Source organism: Phaethon aethereus, assembly GCF_964289735.1.
Source record: "Phaethon aethereus genome assembly, chromosome: 26".
NCBI lineage: Eukaryota > Metazoa > Chordata > Aves > Phaethontiformes > Phaethontidae > Phaethon > Phaethon aethereus.
In genome coordinates, this window is record NC_138602.1 from 5,076,769 (window position 1) to 5,092,459 (window position 15,691).

General features: G+C 72.1%; 1 protein-coding gene across 1 annotated transcript; it reads right to left on the reverse strand.

Annotated features, from left to right (window-relative positions):
• Positions 1-429: 429 nt before the first annotated feature.
• Positions 430-5,611, reverse strand: KCNN1 (potassium calcium-activated channel subfamily N member 1; the record flags this gene model as incomplete). The annotated part of the gene is made up of 8 exons (XM_082010867.1): positions 5,071-5,611; positions 4,903-4,998; positions 4,395-4,813; positions 2,022-2,163; positions 1,821-1,931; positions 1,587-1,714; positions 815-884; positions 430-702 (listed from the first exon to the last, which is right to left on the reverse strand). The coding sequence occupies exons 1-8, from the start codon at positions 5,575-5,577 to the stop codon at positions 430-432; spliced, it is 1,746 nt and encodes a 581-aa protein (XP_081866993.1). The 5' UTR covers positions 5,578-5,611.
• Positions 5,612-15,691: the final 10,080 nt, after the last annotated feature.

Genomic DNA, 15,691 nt, shown 5'->3' on the forward strand with positions numbered 1-15,691 from the left:
CTCAACCCTGCTCTCACCATGGGGGTCTGCCCCCCCTCCGCACCCTCCAGGCAAGACCCCAGGCGTCCCCTCACCCTTTCCCCAACCTCCAACCCCCCACACCCGGGGGGGGCAGCCACCCAACCCGCCCCCCCCCACCGCTCAGGGCTCCTGGATTCTCCCTCCCTCCCCTCAACTCCTGCCCCCCCAGGACTGCTCCATCCCCCCCCCTCCCCTTCCCAAAGCCCTCCTGGAGGCCAGGGCTCCCCCCCTGCCCGGCCGGGGGGGCCCGGGGGGGCCCGGGGCGGGGGGGGGGTCCAGCCTCACGCCAGCACAGTGAACGCAGGAAATTTATACAGGGCTTTACAGAACAAAGCTACTGAGATCAGCCACACGATGGCCAGACATAAGAGGGACCCCGGCCCCCCCCGGCCCCCCCCGGCCCCCCCATCACCCGCTGTCTGAGGAGGTGGGGGGGACGGTGGAAGGAGACCCGGGGGGGCGGGTGGGGGTGCACGGGGCCGTGGCGGAGCAGAGACGGGGGGTCCAGCTCCCCAGGAGCTCGCGCTGCTGCTGCCCCAGGGCTTGGCTGACCAGCCCCGGCAGCGCCAGCAGGCTCAGCCCCAGCGCCTCCATCTTGCTCTCCAGGGCGCCCAGCCGCTTCTCCAGGTCCTCGTTACGCTCCTGCAGCTCCGAGACCATGTCGTACATGATGTTCTGGGTCTGCCGGGGCAGGGGGGGGGGACACGACATGGACATGCCGGTGGAGGGGGGGCCTCAGCACCGGGAGCCCCCGCAGTGGGGTCCCCCCAGCTCCCAGCCCGGCGTCGCTCACCTTTGCCAGGTCCACCAGCGTGTTGGCCTGGTCGTTCAGCTTCCGCTGCTCCATCTTCACGCTCCTCAACCTGCGGAGACGGGGAGGGAGCCGGGTCAAGGTCAGCGACACCCCCGTGCAGCCCGCTCCCCCCCCCCGTCCCCAGCAGCCTGGCATGCAGCCCCCCCCCCCCCCCGCAAGCATCGCCTCTGCCCCTCCATCCTTGCCCCAGACGGCCCCGGGGGGGGCTGCAGGGCCGCGTGCCCCCCGTTTCGCGGCGCCCAGCCCATGCACACGGGAGCAGACGGAGGAGAGGAGCAGCCCCGCGGGGCGACTTACTTCTGAGCCCTGCAGGGACGGGGCAGAACAGAGACAAAACACAACAGCAGGTTTAATACCACCACAGCAGCCGCAGCACGGCACCCCCCTCCGCGTGTGCCCCCCCCCAAGCCGGGCACCCCTCCGTTCCGGCCCCCCCCCCAAAAAAAGCAGGAGGCGCCCGGGGGCTCGCAGCCCCCAGCCCTGCTCCCCGATGCGGGTGAAGCCGGACGGCAGACACGGTCACATCAAGCCTCATCGATCAGGTACCCCTGGGGTCACCCCAGCATCACCGGGGTCCCCACCCGCTGGGAAAGCATCCCCGCAGCGGCGACGGGGGACAGGGACCACCTGGCTCCCAAGCCGGGGGTCCGGGCAGCGCGGGCGCAGAAGGGGAGGAAGCGCCCGGCTTTCCTTCCGGAGCCGCGACGGGAAAAACCTCCTGGTAGGAAGCAGGTAAAGGTTTGGCACTTACTGATGGATGGCTTGGAGGAACTTACGCTGGTGTTTCCGAACTTTGGCATGGTCGATCTTCTTCACCAGCTTGGTGTGTTTGTAGATGAGCCACGTTTCCCTGAGTACGTTGGCAGCAGCATTTTTCACCTGGAGGCAACCGCGCGCCGGCGGCGTCAGGGATGGAGACGGCTGGTCCCGCGCCCGGCGATGGGGCCAGGGGGACCCCGGGAGGGGTGGGCGGGGGGGGTCTTACCCGCTTCGTTAGCTGCGTATCCATCATGAAGTTGTGCACGTGTTTCTCCGCTTTGGTGAGCTCTAGCTTTCTGGCAACGACGGCGACAACCAGAGCGGTGCAGCCGGCACCCTGCGGGCAGAGCGCCCGACGGTGAGGGCAGCAGCAGGAGCGGGGAGCGCGGGAGTCCCCCCGCCGTGCCGGCTCCCCGCAGACGCTCACCATGATGCCGGTGAGCAGACACACGCCCTTCCCGCAGTAGGTGTGCGGCACCATGTCCCCGTAGCCGATGGAGAGGAAGGTGATGGAGATCAGCCACATCGCCCCCAAGAAGTTGCTGGTCACCTCCTGCTTGTCGTGGTACCTGCCCGGGGCCGAGCGCAGCCACCGTCACCGCACGGTCCCGCTCCCGCCACGTGCCCCCTCCCCGGCACCGCCGGCTTTGCCGCATGGTTTTTAGCTGCTTTCCCATCCGGCGGCTGCAGCTGGGAGAAGCCCCACGCTCTCGGCCGCGCCGCTGGCACGCGGGGCCCCAAGGGAGCTGGGGACACCCTGGGGACACCAGGCACGGCCACGAGGAGAAGGTGAGCCCCGGGGTGGCTGTGACCCCCGGGCGTGGGGCTGGCTCGGGGGGGGGGCTGCTGGACGAGGGTAACGAGGCGACGGGTGCGGAGCAGCAGCCCCCACACACGGATGGCGGCGACCTCCATCCCCCCCGAAGCTCCCCCAGAGATCTCAAAGCACAGGACACGGGTGTCACCGACGGACCCCCGGGGAGGGGACGCCCCATCTCTGCAGAGCGGGAGACGGTTGCACGGAGCCAGCCGGAGCAGAGCACCCCTTGCCCCGTGAGCCACCCCGGCGAGCTGCCCCCCCGGGCAAGCCCAGGGCTACGAAGGGCCCCGAGGCCACCGCGGGAGTCGCTGCGGGTGGGGGGGGGAGCGGGGGACACTGTGCTTTGAGATTTCGTGGCCAGCACCGATGCCACGAACGCAGACTGCTGTGCCCCCCGCCCCCTCCCCGAGGGACCCCCGGACACGGCCCCCGCGCACACCGGGATGAGCCCGGCCGGGGCCGCGGAGCAGCGGGGCCGGGTGCTGGATGGATGCGGCCAAGCTGGGCAGCGGGACAGGGGCATGCGGGGAGCAGCGGGGAGCCGGGAGAACCGGGTGCGGGGTGTGAGAAACGGGAAGGCAGGGGAGGGGAGCGAGCCGGGGCGGACTCAAGCGTGCGGCGAGGAATTTAGGATTGCTGCGTCCCTCCACACAGTCCCCCCGGCACAGCCGCACGGGTTGGGCTTGGAACCTCAGCCGGCACCGAGGGGTGCAACGGGGCAATGCTGGGGGGCACCACGCGGCCGGGGGGGACCCGCACCCCGGGGTGGGCTGGCAGCGAGGGCTGGGGGCCGGCAGCCCAAGGATGTCACCCCACGGCGATGCTGCCCGGGGCGGCGGGGGCTGCGGTGCTCCCCACTCCTCTCCGTCCTCGCGAGGAGCATCCAGGGCTCCTTCAACGCGCCCGAACCGCGTACGCAAAGGAGGGGAAACGCCGAGCGACGGCGACTGCCGGAGCCGAGCCAAAGCTTTGGAAACTCAGCTGAAGCCTCCGGTTCGAGGCAAGAAGGATCCAGCGGCTCCTTCCCGGTTGCTCCGGCTCGGCTCTGCTCCTTGCCTGGGTTTTTCCCTCTGGGGTCTCCCAGGGACCCACAGAGATTCCTACAGCAAGCCCACCCCTCTGAGAGCACCCCGAGAGCCGGGGCAGAAGGACCCCCGCTCTGGCCCCCCACACGCTGCGATGGGACCCCCGGCTTGTGCCCGCGGCCAGGCTGGGCACTGCGGCCGCCCCGGTCGGGGGGCACAGGGGGGACGGAAAGCAGCTGCTGAGGTTCCAAGTGGAAAAGGGTTCCGGCCCCTTTCCGTGTCCACGGCCTCTTTGCCCCCCTCCCAGCCCCCCAGTCTTGACCCCCCCACCCGCCGGCTGCAGCTAATCCTAAATTCTGGGTAGCAGAAGCCTGGGGCGGGGGACGCCCCGCGCGGGACGCGCTGTCGGGCCCTGGGTGACTCACAGTTTGTCCCTGCGAGCAGCAGAGCGGTCGGGGAGGGAAAACAAGAGCAGTTAATGCGCGTCCCGGGGCAGCGGCCGAGAAGGGGCGAGCACGGGCAGGGCACCGGCGCGGGCACCCCGGCCCCGGCATCCCGGCGGGCGCAGCTGAGGAGCACGGGCCACATCCTGCGCAAGGGCTTGGTCGTCTCTGCCCCTCTGTGAGACCCCCAGCTCCTCCTGGCAGAGAGGGGGTCCCGCCGCGTTGCAGGGGGGCACGGAGGGGCCTGGGAGGGGTCTGGGGACAGCTTGGGGGTCCGGCCGCCCCCACCTCGCCTTGGCAAGCGGTTTTGGTTTGGCAAAACCATCGCGGCCACCGCCCAGGGCGCAAGGGTCCCACCGGGGAGGCTCTGCCCGGAGAGCGGGGGCCTCTTCTCCAAGGGGGGCCTCTTCTAGCCCCCCGGCCCCCCTCGGGGTCTGCACCGTGCGTCCTCAGCTGCGCCCCAGCCCCGCGCCCCCCCCTCCAAGAGCCCAGTCGGGGAGCGCCCCACGTACCTCTCGCAGACGCGGACCGTCCAGGCGGCGATGATCCAGGAGGAGATGCTGAAGACCAGGAGGACGGTGCCGGGGCAGATGGTCATGAGGGTCTTCATGACGAAGCGGGTGTTGAAGTTGATCTTGTTGAGGGCGCCGATGCTGCGGGAGGAGGCGTCGGTGAAGAGCTTGCTGTGCAGCAGCATGACGCGCCCGATCAGGTACAGCCGCAGGAACATGGGGATGGAGAGGATGATGTCCACGTCGGCGTCGGCCACCGAGGCGGCGTAGGTGAAGGCCAACCGCGCAGTCCAGGTGAAGAGGTACTGGCCGGGGATGGGGTGGATGGCGCAGACGATCAGCTCCAGGGCGATGAAGAAGATGCGCTCGTAGGTCATGGCGATGCGCCAGTCGTCGGCACCGTTATCCACCATGAAGAGCTGCGGGGGGAGAAAAGGGCGTGTGGTGGGTGGTGGGATCCCCGGGGCGGCGCGGCCCCGGCGAGCGCCCGCCGGCGGGTGCCCCTCACCTGGATCTCCCTGGCGTGGTACATGACGATGAGCCCCAGGAGGATGACGGTCGAGAGGCTGATAAGGCATTTCAGTGCAAACGAATACGATGACTCCTGCGAGGGGAGCGGCCGTGTGAGCCCGGCCGGCCCCCCCGGCCCCCCCCCCCCCCCCCCCGCACCCCATACCTTGGTGTAGACCCCCCAGGACAGCTCCGTCTCCGTGACCATGACCACGATGCCGAACATCCCGAAGATGAGGGCGTAGTCGCTGAGGCGCTTGCGTTTCTCGAAGAGGGCTCGCCGGTGCCCCAGCTTGTACCCGATGTTCTGGTTCCTCCGCGCCCCTCGGCCTCGCTCCTCGGCCGCATCCTGCCCCGGGGCCGCCGCCGGGCCGGGATCCGGACCCCCGGGCTGCTCTGGCTGTGAGACCACCACCTCGAGGCCGGGGGGCCGGTGGGGCCGCAGGGGCTGGGTCTCACCCTCCAGCGGTTTCAGGGTGCGGGCGGAGGCGCTGAGGGGGCCCCGGGGCCGTGCCACCCCCCCATTGTACCGGCAGCCGCTCATGGCTCTGGCGGGGAGGGGGCCGGGCGATCCCGCATGGCTCAGCGGCGCGGGGGCGACCTGCGGGAGAGGGGACGGCGTCGGGAGCGGGGTGCGTTGTGTGGGGGGTCCCCGGGGTGCCGGGATCTGCATCCTCGCCCCTCCCGGTGCCGGGCGACGCCTGACAGGGCACATGGCACCCATGTGCCGGCCTCGACCACGGCGGGGCTGCGCTCAGCCCACGGGGGACGTGGCCTGCCCGTGGGGACGTGGCCTGCCCACGGGGAACCTGCCACCCGCCCGGGGGCCGGTGCCGCCGCCGCCCGGCCGCCCCCTCTGCAGCCCCGCGGGGCCGGGGGGAGCAGCGAGGGCAGGACGGGTCCGGCCCCATGGTGCCCCCGGTGCTGGCCCCTGCCCGCAGCCCCGGGACGGCTCCGGGAACGAGCTGCAGCTGCGCGCCCCCGCCACCCCCCGACGTCCCCGCCGTGCCCGGTGCTCCCGGTGCCAGGGCGCCCGGTGGGCTCGGCTCAACCACACCCCCTGCCCGGCCCGGCCCGGCCCTGCCCGGCCCTGCCCGCTGCCCGCTACCTGCCGCCGGGCCGGGCCGGGGCCGCGCCGCCGCCGCCGCCGCCGCCGCCGCAGCCCGGCTCGGTCCCGGGGGCGCGCGGCGGCGGGACCGGAGCGCTCGGGGGAGGGGCGGAGGCGGGGCGGAGCGCCTCATTGGCCGAGACCGCCCACGCCCCCCAGTGACGAGCACCACGCCACGCCCTTCGCCGCACCCCCGAGCGCTGACCCCGCCCCCTAAGCGCCCCCGCCCCCCACCGCTCGCCCTGGTCCCCCCCGGCGCCCCCAGACCCCTCTGCTGGCACCGCCCCCCCGCACCGCCCCCCCCGGCCCCGCACAGCCGGCACCCCCCGCCAACCCCCCCATGCACCCCCTTGCACCCCCCCGCCCAGCCCCTCCAGCACACCTCCAGCGCCCCCCCCATGCACGCGCCCCCTCCTCACTGCACTGGTGCCCTGCACCCCAAAACATCAGCCCCCCCATGCACCCCAGTGCACCCCCCCAGCACCCCAACACCCCCCCAGCACCCCCATGCCCCCCCCGGCACCTCCCTACCTGCCGGGGTTCCCCGGGGCCGGCCGGGGGGGGCCTGGGGGCGTTAGGGGCTGTGGGGCCGGGGCGCGGCGGGGTGGGGGTCCGGGGGTCCGGGGGCCATGGGCTTCCCTCCACGCCTGGCCGGAGAGGAGACGCGGCGTGAGTGGGGTCCCCACACCCGCCCAGCCGTGGTGCCGGGGACCCCCAGAGCCACCGCAGCTGGCCGAGGGTCCTGCCCTGGCACTGCACCCCCGGGGGGGCCGCCGTGTCCCACGGCCCCGTGTGCACCCCACGCCTCGGGGGGCAGTGGCAGGGCCGTGGGGCTGTCGGTGCCGCAGCGAGCCCCCTCCCCACAGCAGCCGGGGTGGGCGAGCGGGGGGCTCGGCAAGCAGAGCCGTCTTTTTCGGCTGTGGATTCGTCACGGGGCCGTGGGGCAAGGGGAGCGCAGGGCAGGGCCGGAGGGGGTCCGCGGGCAGAGCCCCCCGGCCCCGCACCCTCCCGCTGCATGGGGGAGGCGACAGCCCAGCCCCACTGCACGGGTGGCCCCACGGGAGCCGGCGCAGCCCCCCGGCACCAGCAGCCCCGTCGCATGGGGGGGCCCCACGGCAGCCAGCGCAGACCCCGCTGCGGAAACAGCCCCGCTGCAGCCAGCACGGACCCCCCCAGCACCAACAGCCCCTCGCACGACGGGCCCCAAAATCCCCGCATGGAGCCCACGGCACCAGCAGTGCCGTCCGGGACAGAGGGTCAGGCCCGGACGCCGCAGGGTCCGTGCACGGGGAACTGGGGGGTCCCCGCAGCCTCTCCCCCAGCCCTGCAGCAGGGCTGTATGCTGGGGGGGGGCAGCTCCCCAGATTTCAGGCCTCCAAGAGCCCGAGTCCTGCTGCAGCCCATCCCGGCTAAAACCCCGGACAACCGGCATCGGTAGCCCCGGTGCAAATGCCGCCACCGTGCCCGCATCCCTGCCGGGGCGGGGTACGCCCGGGAAGGGGCTGCCGCCACCAGAATCCCCCCATCCGTGGGGGGCAGCAGGTCTTTGGGACCCCTTCCCCGTGCCCCGAGGGATGCGCCGGAGCCAGGGAAGACGCTTTCCCGCTACCTACAGGAGCAAAGGCTGCGTGGCCGGGCTCCAGCGCCCAGCTGCTCCCCGGTGTGTATCCGGGGCCGCTGGCTCCCCTCCAGAGCCAGATCATTTTCTCTCCATTCTGCCAAATTTATTGCAGGAAAATGGGCTCCGATTTCTTTTTAATACGTGGTTGGGGAGAAAAATACGCAGCGGGCAGGGCGGAGGGGAAGCGGTTTCTCCAGGGCTGCTGGCCCCAGGCCCCCTTCGCTGTGGAGGTGCCGGAGCTGCCGGAGATGTGCCGGGGCACAGCGTTCACCCCGCAGCTCCGGAAACTTTTTGGCACCTCGAGTGGGGCCGGTGAAGCTGCCCCCAGAGCCCTCCCAGACGGATGACAGTAAATATTTTATTAACCATCGCTCCGCGGTCGTTTCGCTAATAGCTTCTATCAATGGCAACGTAAACGGGCCTTATTAAATCTTCCCCCTCGACATCGATAGGGACGACTCCGGCAGGATTCAGCGCCCGGAGGGTTGATTAAAACTACGAAGCCCCGAGGAGTCCCTGTCCCCCGTCCCCATGGGGAGGCCACTGCCACTGGCTGCACCCCCAGGGATGCTTGGGTGGGATGCGCAGGGCGGGGGCACGGAGCGTGGTCCCCCACGGCGGGGACGGGCACGTGGCAGGTCCCCCCGGCCGGGGCCGGTGGCCATGGCCGCCGTACGTCCTTGAGCAACGGCCCCGAGCGTCCCCGCTCTCGGCAGCTCCCGCACCGGGAGGTTGGCGGCGATGCGGCAAGCAGGATGCCCACCGCCGCAGCCCGGGTGCTCCCGCCACCCGCCGCCCCTGCGGCAACGCTCGGGGCTGGGACACGGGGACCCGCGAGGTCTCGTCTCCCCGGTGGGGTGCGGGGGTCCCCGGGGAGAGGCGGGGGTCCTGCCCCGGGATGCCACAGGCTTTAAAGAGGAGCTGGCTGGGGAAGGGTCCTGGGCCGGGGATGGCGGGGGACGGTGGGCGAAGGGGTCCTACGTGCGACCCCGGCCAGGGCAGCTCCCCCTCACCCTGCAGGGAGCAGGGACACGGGTGGCGGGGGGACACGGTTTAACCCCCGCGGGGCCGGGCTGCGGCAGCGCCCGGCGCCGCGGGGGTGGCTATGGGGTGGCGGTGGGACCCCCTGCTCCCCCCGTGCCCCGGCGCGGCGATGCTGCCTGGGAGCAACTGCAGAGGAGGAGGGGGCAGCTAAAAATAGCGGCGGGCAGCCGAAAGGCTCCGGGCTGGTGATTTATTTATTACCCGCTCGCTAATTCCTGCCTGGGAATCGCGGTCCCGGCAAGGGCGGGGCAGGAATTTGGGGGAGCAGCGGTTGCTGCCGGGGCCGTGCCCGCAGGCCCCACGCCAGCAGCTGGGCAGCACGGCCACGGAGCCGGGGGGGGGGCCACGGAGCCGGGGATCCGGGGAACCCCCCGCCGTGGTGCAGAGAACGGGGTGCTCGGGGCAGCGGGACCCACGCTGTGCCCCTCACCTGGGGCCACAGGGGCTCCCCACCGGCCGGCATGGGGGCTCGGAGTTTGCCGGGTGCACATGGACCCCATGCAGCTCCCCCCGTACCCCCCAAATCCCCCACGGTGGCCCCGGTTCCTTGGGCGGCTGCAGCTCCTGCCGCCGCCAAGCCCCGGCCATATGTCCCAGGCTGGAGAGCATCTGTCGGTGCCGGCAGGAGCCCCCGGCCCCCGCAAAGGCCGCTGCCCACCCGCCGGCACGGGGCTGGATGGGGGGTCTTCCATCACCGCTCCCCCCGAGGGCAGGGCAGGGGGGCTGAGAGTGATTTGTGGGGGGCACGGGACCACCTGAGCTCCCTGGGGCTGGCGGAGGCACCGGCATGAGGCCACCGGGCTCCCAAAGAGCACCGGGATGGCTCAGCCAAGCCCTGCCACCGTGGGACCCCCGGCGATGCCCACAGCCGGGCCCCCACCCCCCGAGAACCCCGTGTCCGCCCTGGCACGTTGGGGCCGGAGCAAAGGGGCTGAGACCGGCACCGGGGTGATTTGCCTCACGCAGGATCGGGCCCGTTCCCCCCCGTGGGGCTGTGGGGTGTCTGCGGGTCCCACGGCGCAGAGGAAGCGCACGGGCTGGCACACGTGTGGGGACACGCGGGGACATCCGAACCTCCCCGGCCCCGCTGCCACGCAGGGGAATCCCCTGGCTTCTCCCGGGGTCTCCCCGGGAAAACCCCACCCCTGAGCCCCCCGAGGTGCCCTGCGGCTGGGGCCGGATCAGGCCCCGGAGGGACGGCGGGGGCAGCATTGATGGGTGTCCCCGGGGCTGGCGGAGGCAGCTGGGGTCCCCCAGGCCCCCCCAGCCCAAGGGGGACCCTGTCCCCAGCCCTCCCACCTCGGGAGGGGACACACGGCCAGGGACACCCTACCTGTGTGGGGCCGAGTGGGTGCCTGGGGCTGGGGGGTGCTGCGGGGTCCGGAGGGGGTTCGGGCTCCCCACGCCCTGCATCCGCCGCCACCGCGCCGTCGTCCCCAGACAAAGCCGCTGCGCCGGGTTCGCCCGCCGCCTCCCCCACACAGCTCGGCTCAGCCGAAGGACAAAGCCGCTCCGCCTGGCTGCCCCCATGACGGACCCCCCGCCCGGGGGGGACGCGGGTGTCCCCACCACCCCTGGGACAGCCAAAAGTGCGCTCGGGGAGGGGGGCGATCCCCCAAACCTCACAAAGCACCTTTGGAGAGCCCCGTCCCGGCACTGCAGGGCGGTGGTCTCCGCAGCCGTGGCGGTGTCCCCGCAGCCACCATGGTCCCAGCCCTGCACAGGGTCCCCAGGGGTGGCCCAAGGTCACAGGGAAGGTCAGGAGGGGCAAGGAGGGCCCCGCACCCAACAGCTGCACCGCGGCACGCCGGGCACTCCCCAGCACGTCGAGACCACGAGCACCGCACGGTGCCAGAACCTGCCGGGAGCCCTCAGTGCCGACCCCGGGCTCTGCACTGGCAAACACCACGCATGGCCCTGGCACCGCGCACGGCCCGAGGTCCCGCCAGCCGCGGTGCCTCGCCGGACGCACCACCCCGGCATGGCCGGCTCCTGGCGTCACGGCTCAACTGAGGCTCTTTGCGGCACGGGTCTCAGTGGGTGCTGAGCTGGGTGCAGAGCGGGGCTGGTTCCCCTGGCTGGAGCCGGCCTGGGGCCGTGTCCTGCCGGGGCTGTGCCAACAGCCGGACCCCACCGCCGGGGAGCACCGAGGGTCCCCGGCCCCTCAACCCCTTCACAGCCTCGCGGCTCAAGTCTCTGCGGCCACACCGTCCCCGAGGACAGAGACCCCCCCGCGGTCCCCTGACTCCAGCAGCTGGAGCTTTGCCCAGAGCAGCCGATGCAGGCACGCGGGGCGTCCCCGGTGTCCCCTGGGTCCCCACACCCAGGCACCCAGCCGCGGCCGGGGGAAGCCGTCCCCGGGGTCCCCACCGCTGCCACCCCCGCTCACCTGCCACGGCCCCGCGCTACGGGGAGCGTCGGGACGAGCCGGGGTGCCCGGGGCGCGGCGGGGGCATGGGCCGGGGCGCAGGGGCCGCGGCTGCCGGCAGCTCTGCGTGGTGGAGCAGCGGTGGCGACGGTGGCCGTTCCCCGGCGTATGTGGGAGTCGCGGCACGGGGGGGGGGCCGGGGGCTTCCCCGCCCCACGCCCCCGCGTCCCCCCCGGCCCCGCCATGGCGGGCAGTGACCTTGAGGCCGCGGTGCTGGCGGAGGATGGGGGAGGAGGATATTTTTAGCCGGGCAGAGTCACTCCCGTCGCGTCCTCATTGTCACCGCCGTGGGCTGCCTCCTGCGCCCCGCTGCCCCAATCCGGCACCCCCGGCACCCCACCGTGCCGGTGCCTGCGGGGTGCCCGGCGGGTGGGAGCAGGGGCAGCTGAACGGGTCCTGCCTGCCCCGGGACCCCCAGAGCCTGAGGGTGTCCTCGGGGCAGCCCCTCACGGTGTCCCCTTCCCAAACGGCCACGCTGCCCCCAGGAATCCCCCCACTGCCCCTCTCCATGCCGCTGCACCGGGGGGTCCCCACGAGTGGGGGGTCCCCGGGAGCCAGGGGATCCCCTGGAGCCAGGGGATCCCCGGGAGCTGGGGGATCCCCGGGGGTTTCCCAGCACCGGCAGGTCCCCAGGAGCTGAGGGGGGGGTCCCCAGCCCACCGACCCCTGTGGTGCACCCACCTGCAGGCAGACCCCGGCCTCCACTCCCCTCGAGCGCTGCCACTGGTGACCATGGCCTGGCGTCGGCACGTGCCGGCGCGGCGGCGAGCCCGGCCTGCCGGGATGCTCCGCTGGCGCAGCCGGACGAGCTGGGGGCCGGGGGCGGCCGGGTGCCTCGACTCTGGCCCCGCGGTCCCGCCTGGCCCCACGCTGCCGCTCCGTGCCTCGGTTTCCCCAGCGCGCAGGCGGCGGGGCTGCCGGGGCGGCGATGCGGCGGCGTTGCTATTCTGCTCACACGCGCAGCCGCGCACACCCGCTCCCGGTTCCTCCCAGCCGCCCCGGCCACCGCAGCTATTGTCTGCAGCTAAATTTAGCCGCCTGCCGGCTCCCCCACTTTAATTACCACATCTGCGGGGCCGTGGGCGATCGCCCGCCCCACGCCTCCCCCAGGACCCACGCCGTGCTCCTCCCGCCCCGGTGCCCGGCACCATCCCACCCGTGGTGGTGGAAAGCCGGTGCCACGCTGGCTCCGGCCCGGCCGCGGTGCCCTCGGTAGCACCGAAAGCAGCCCCGCGGCCGGCTTGGCGCGGGCACGGGACCCAGCGCCCGGGGTGGCGTGGGGACCGCCGGGCCCCCACCCCTCGGCATTGCACCCGGCGGGTGTGTGGCCCCCGGGGGTGTGATTGCCACCAGTGGGGAACCGGAACCCCCCCGGGCCTGGGGGCGATGTCGGGGTGGCACCGGGTTCGGCGTGCGTCGCACCCGCGCCCGGCAGGCCGCGGTGGGCGCGCGGGCAGGGAGTAGCCGGGTGTGGGCAGGGTACGGGCAGAGTGCGGGCAGTGTGGGGGGGCCGTGGGTGTTGCCCATCCACCCGCGGGCTCCCCCCCCACGCCCGTTGTCGCGTCAGAGAGCTGCGGGCGGCAGCGGGGCACACGCGTGTGCAAGCACCCTGCGCCGGGGAGGGCGTGCGAGCGCACGCGTGTGCGCAGCGGCCTTTGCACGGGGGCTGCGCGTGTTGCACGAGGAGGGCGCGGGGATGCGGTTGCACATGGAACAAAGCACGGGGGGTGCGGGGGGGGGGGCACGCACAGGGGGTAAATCCCACGGTTGTGCGTGTGCGAGGGGTTGCACGCACAGCTCCCTGCTGGGGGGGGCGGTGCTCGGTGCTGCAGTGTGCAGGGGGGTGCGTGGGGGGGGAGGCACGCGTGGGGGGAGGCACGGCGGTGCGCGGAGGGCTGCATGGTGCAGGGGCGGGGCGTGGGGCGGGGGGGTGCTGCGCCGTGCCGGGGGGTGCCCGTTGCGGGAGGGGGGGCTGTGCCCGGTGCAGGGGGGGGGCCGGGGGGGGATGCCCGCTGCAAGCCCTGCGCGGATCCCGCGTGACCGCCCCTCCCGCGCGGATTCCCCCGCCCCCGCAGCGGAGCAGCCCGTTGCCATGGCAGCGCCCCCCCTCACGGCGGGGGGGGGGAAATGGAGAGGGAGGGGGAATCCCCGGAGGGGCGGGGCGGGGAATCCCTGCCCTCTCCGCCCCGCCCCGCCGGTACCGGCTGCGCTGGGCGGGGGGGGGAAGGGACACACCCGCACCGGGACCCCCCTGCGGGGGGGTGTGTGTGTGTGTTAACTCCTTCCGTGCCGCGGGACTCCCCCCAGCCCGCATGTGTAGCGGGGGAGCCCCCCATTAACCCCCAGCTGCTCTGGGGGGGGGGGTGTCCCCCATTAATCCCTTCTTTGCAACCGGGAAACCCCCACCCTGCACCGGAGGGGTTCCCCCGGTAACCCCTCCCTTACCACGGGGGATCCCATCCCTCAAGGCGGGGGGGGCGGCCCCCCATTAACCCCTTCCACACCCCAACCACCGCACTGAGCATAGCAGGGGGGTCCCCCGCATGATGGGGGACTCCCCCTCCCCTGGGGCTGAAATGGGGGATCAACATCCAGGAGCCCTGGGAAGAGGGGGTGTCCCTGCACGCCACAGCCCCCCCGCGGGGGGGGGTCACTACGGCATTGCCGCAGTGCCGAGCAGCAGCAGCAGCGGGAGGAGGAGGAGGAGGGTGGGCTCCGCTGCACAAAGCCAGAGCCGTGCAGGAGCTGAAGGCCTCTGCGCCATGGGGGGAGGCAGGGCAGCACCCCCGGCCCCCAGGGATGGGGGGCTCGGCGCTGCCCAGGGAGCTGGGTTGGGGAACACTCACGTGGGCTCCTTATTTCAGCATGACGGGCAGGGCGCGGGCAGGGCGCAGGCAGGGGCGGTGGGCTTTGCCAGCACGTCACTCACAGGCAAGGGCAGGGCAGCTGCCTGCAGCCTCCTCCACCGCTGCAGTTGAGCCACGCACACCCCACAAGCTGCTTGGGGGGAGGCACAAAGCGGGGGGTCTGCCCCCCCCGCCCCAATCCAGCAGGAATCCACCACGACACGCACTCCAGCAGGATGCGCAGCAGCCCCGCGGGGGGAACGACAGCCCCCCGCAAGGCAGGAAAATGGAGCACTGCTCCCGCGACCTTTAGTCCTTCAACAAATTAACAGGGTTTGAGGGATTTTAATTTTTAATTAGGTTCAAACACAACAAAGGTCTCACAGAAAGGGGAGACACGGGGTGCATTCCTCCCTGTCTTTACTGGCTGGGGTTGGGGGGGCTTCTCCCCCCTCGGGCAGGACGCTGGCAGGGGCCGGCCCACCTCCTTCAGCCTGGCTCTGCAAGTTGGGGGGCTGGGGAGAGCCCCGAAATGGCCGCAGGCTCTTGGCTTCAGCTGGAGCATCACCTCCTCGGACCCCTTCACCACCAAAGGGCAAATGCCTCCCCAGGCACTCACCTGCAGAGGAAGGGGCCGCGCGTTGCCCGTTCCCCCCCGCGGGATGAACCCCCTTCGTTTAGGACCATGGGAAGAAACCCCAGCGGGGTGCCAAGCCAGCCACGAGCGTGTCTCGGTGTGGCAGCCCCAGTTACACACACCAGTAAGCACCGATGGCAACGGAGCTGCTGCCTGGTCAAGGGTTTAGATCTTAGGAAGGAATTTTACTCCCAAAGGAGACCAGAAGAGATGTGGAAGGGGAGAGGGAACGGGTGAAAACCCAGCGCCTGCTCAAGGCGAGGGGCAGGACCCCACCCGGGTCCAGCGCTGCCGCGGCCCTCCCAAGGAAGCTCACCGATTTCTTTTTGCCTGGGCCACCGGCGAGGCCACGGGGCTGTGGCCGGAGGCGGCACAGCCAGGTTAGTGCCCGCGGTCCAGCGGCGACAGTCCCACAGCCCCTTCCACAGGCCCGCAGGGCACCTTCTTGCCCGAGCCTGGGCGCAGGCAGGGGAAGAAGCGATGGGAGAAGCGGCAGCCTCCCTTCTTGGGGCAGTTCTTGGGCACCGCGGGCTTGCAGCCCCTCCAGGAACCCTCCTGTCCCACCAGCAGCCCATGAGGCTCTGGGCAAGGCCACCAGCAGCGTCACACCGGCACCAGCATCCTGCGCGGACGAGGCAGGAACCACGCTGCGCCGCCGTTTCACCCATTCCCCCTTGAAGATGGAAGGTTATGTTCTCTCTTCCCCACACCAGTGGTGGTTCCTCCTCCTCGTCTAACACACCGCCGGCCGAGATCAGGAGAGAGGCGGCCGGCGGCAGGCAGGGCCAACAGCCATCCCGGTCTGGAATCTCTTCGGGGACACCCCAGCACCGAGGACAACATGAGCAACAGAAGGGCAAGCGCCTTCCTCGTGACGGTTGCTAAAATCCACCTTTGCAGAGCACGAGGGTGCGGCGCAGCCACGGTAGAGACAGGGATGAATGCAGTTTGGCGCGGGTCCAGTCTGTGAGCGGGTTAACACAGGGTGCTCGCCAGCACGGGGAGGGTCCCTCCCTCCGCAGGCGGCACCGCCGACACTGCGCCTCGCAAGCGCTGCCCATGCTGAAGGTCTGGAAGCGAGTTAGTAGGTTTTTTTTGGTGAG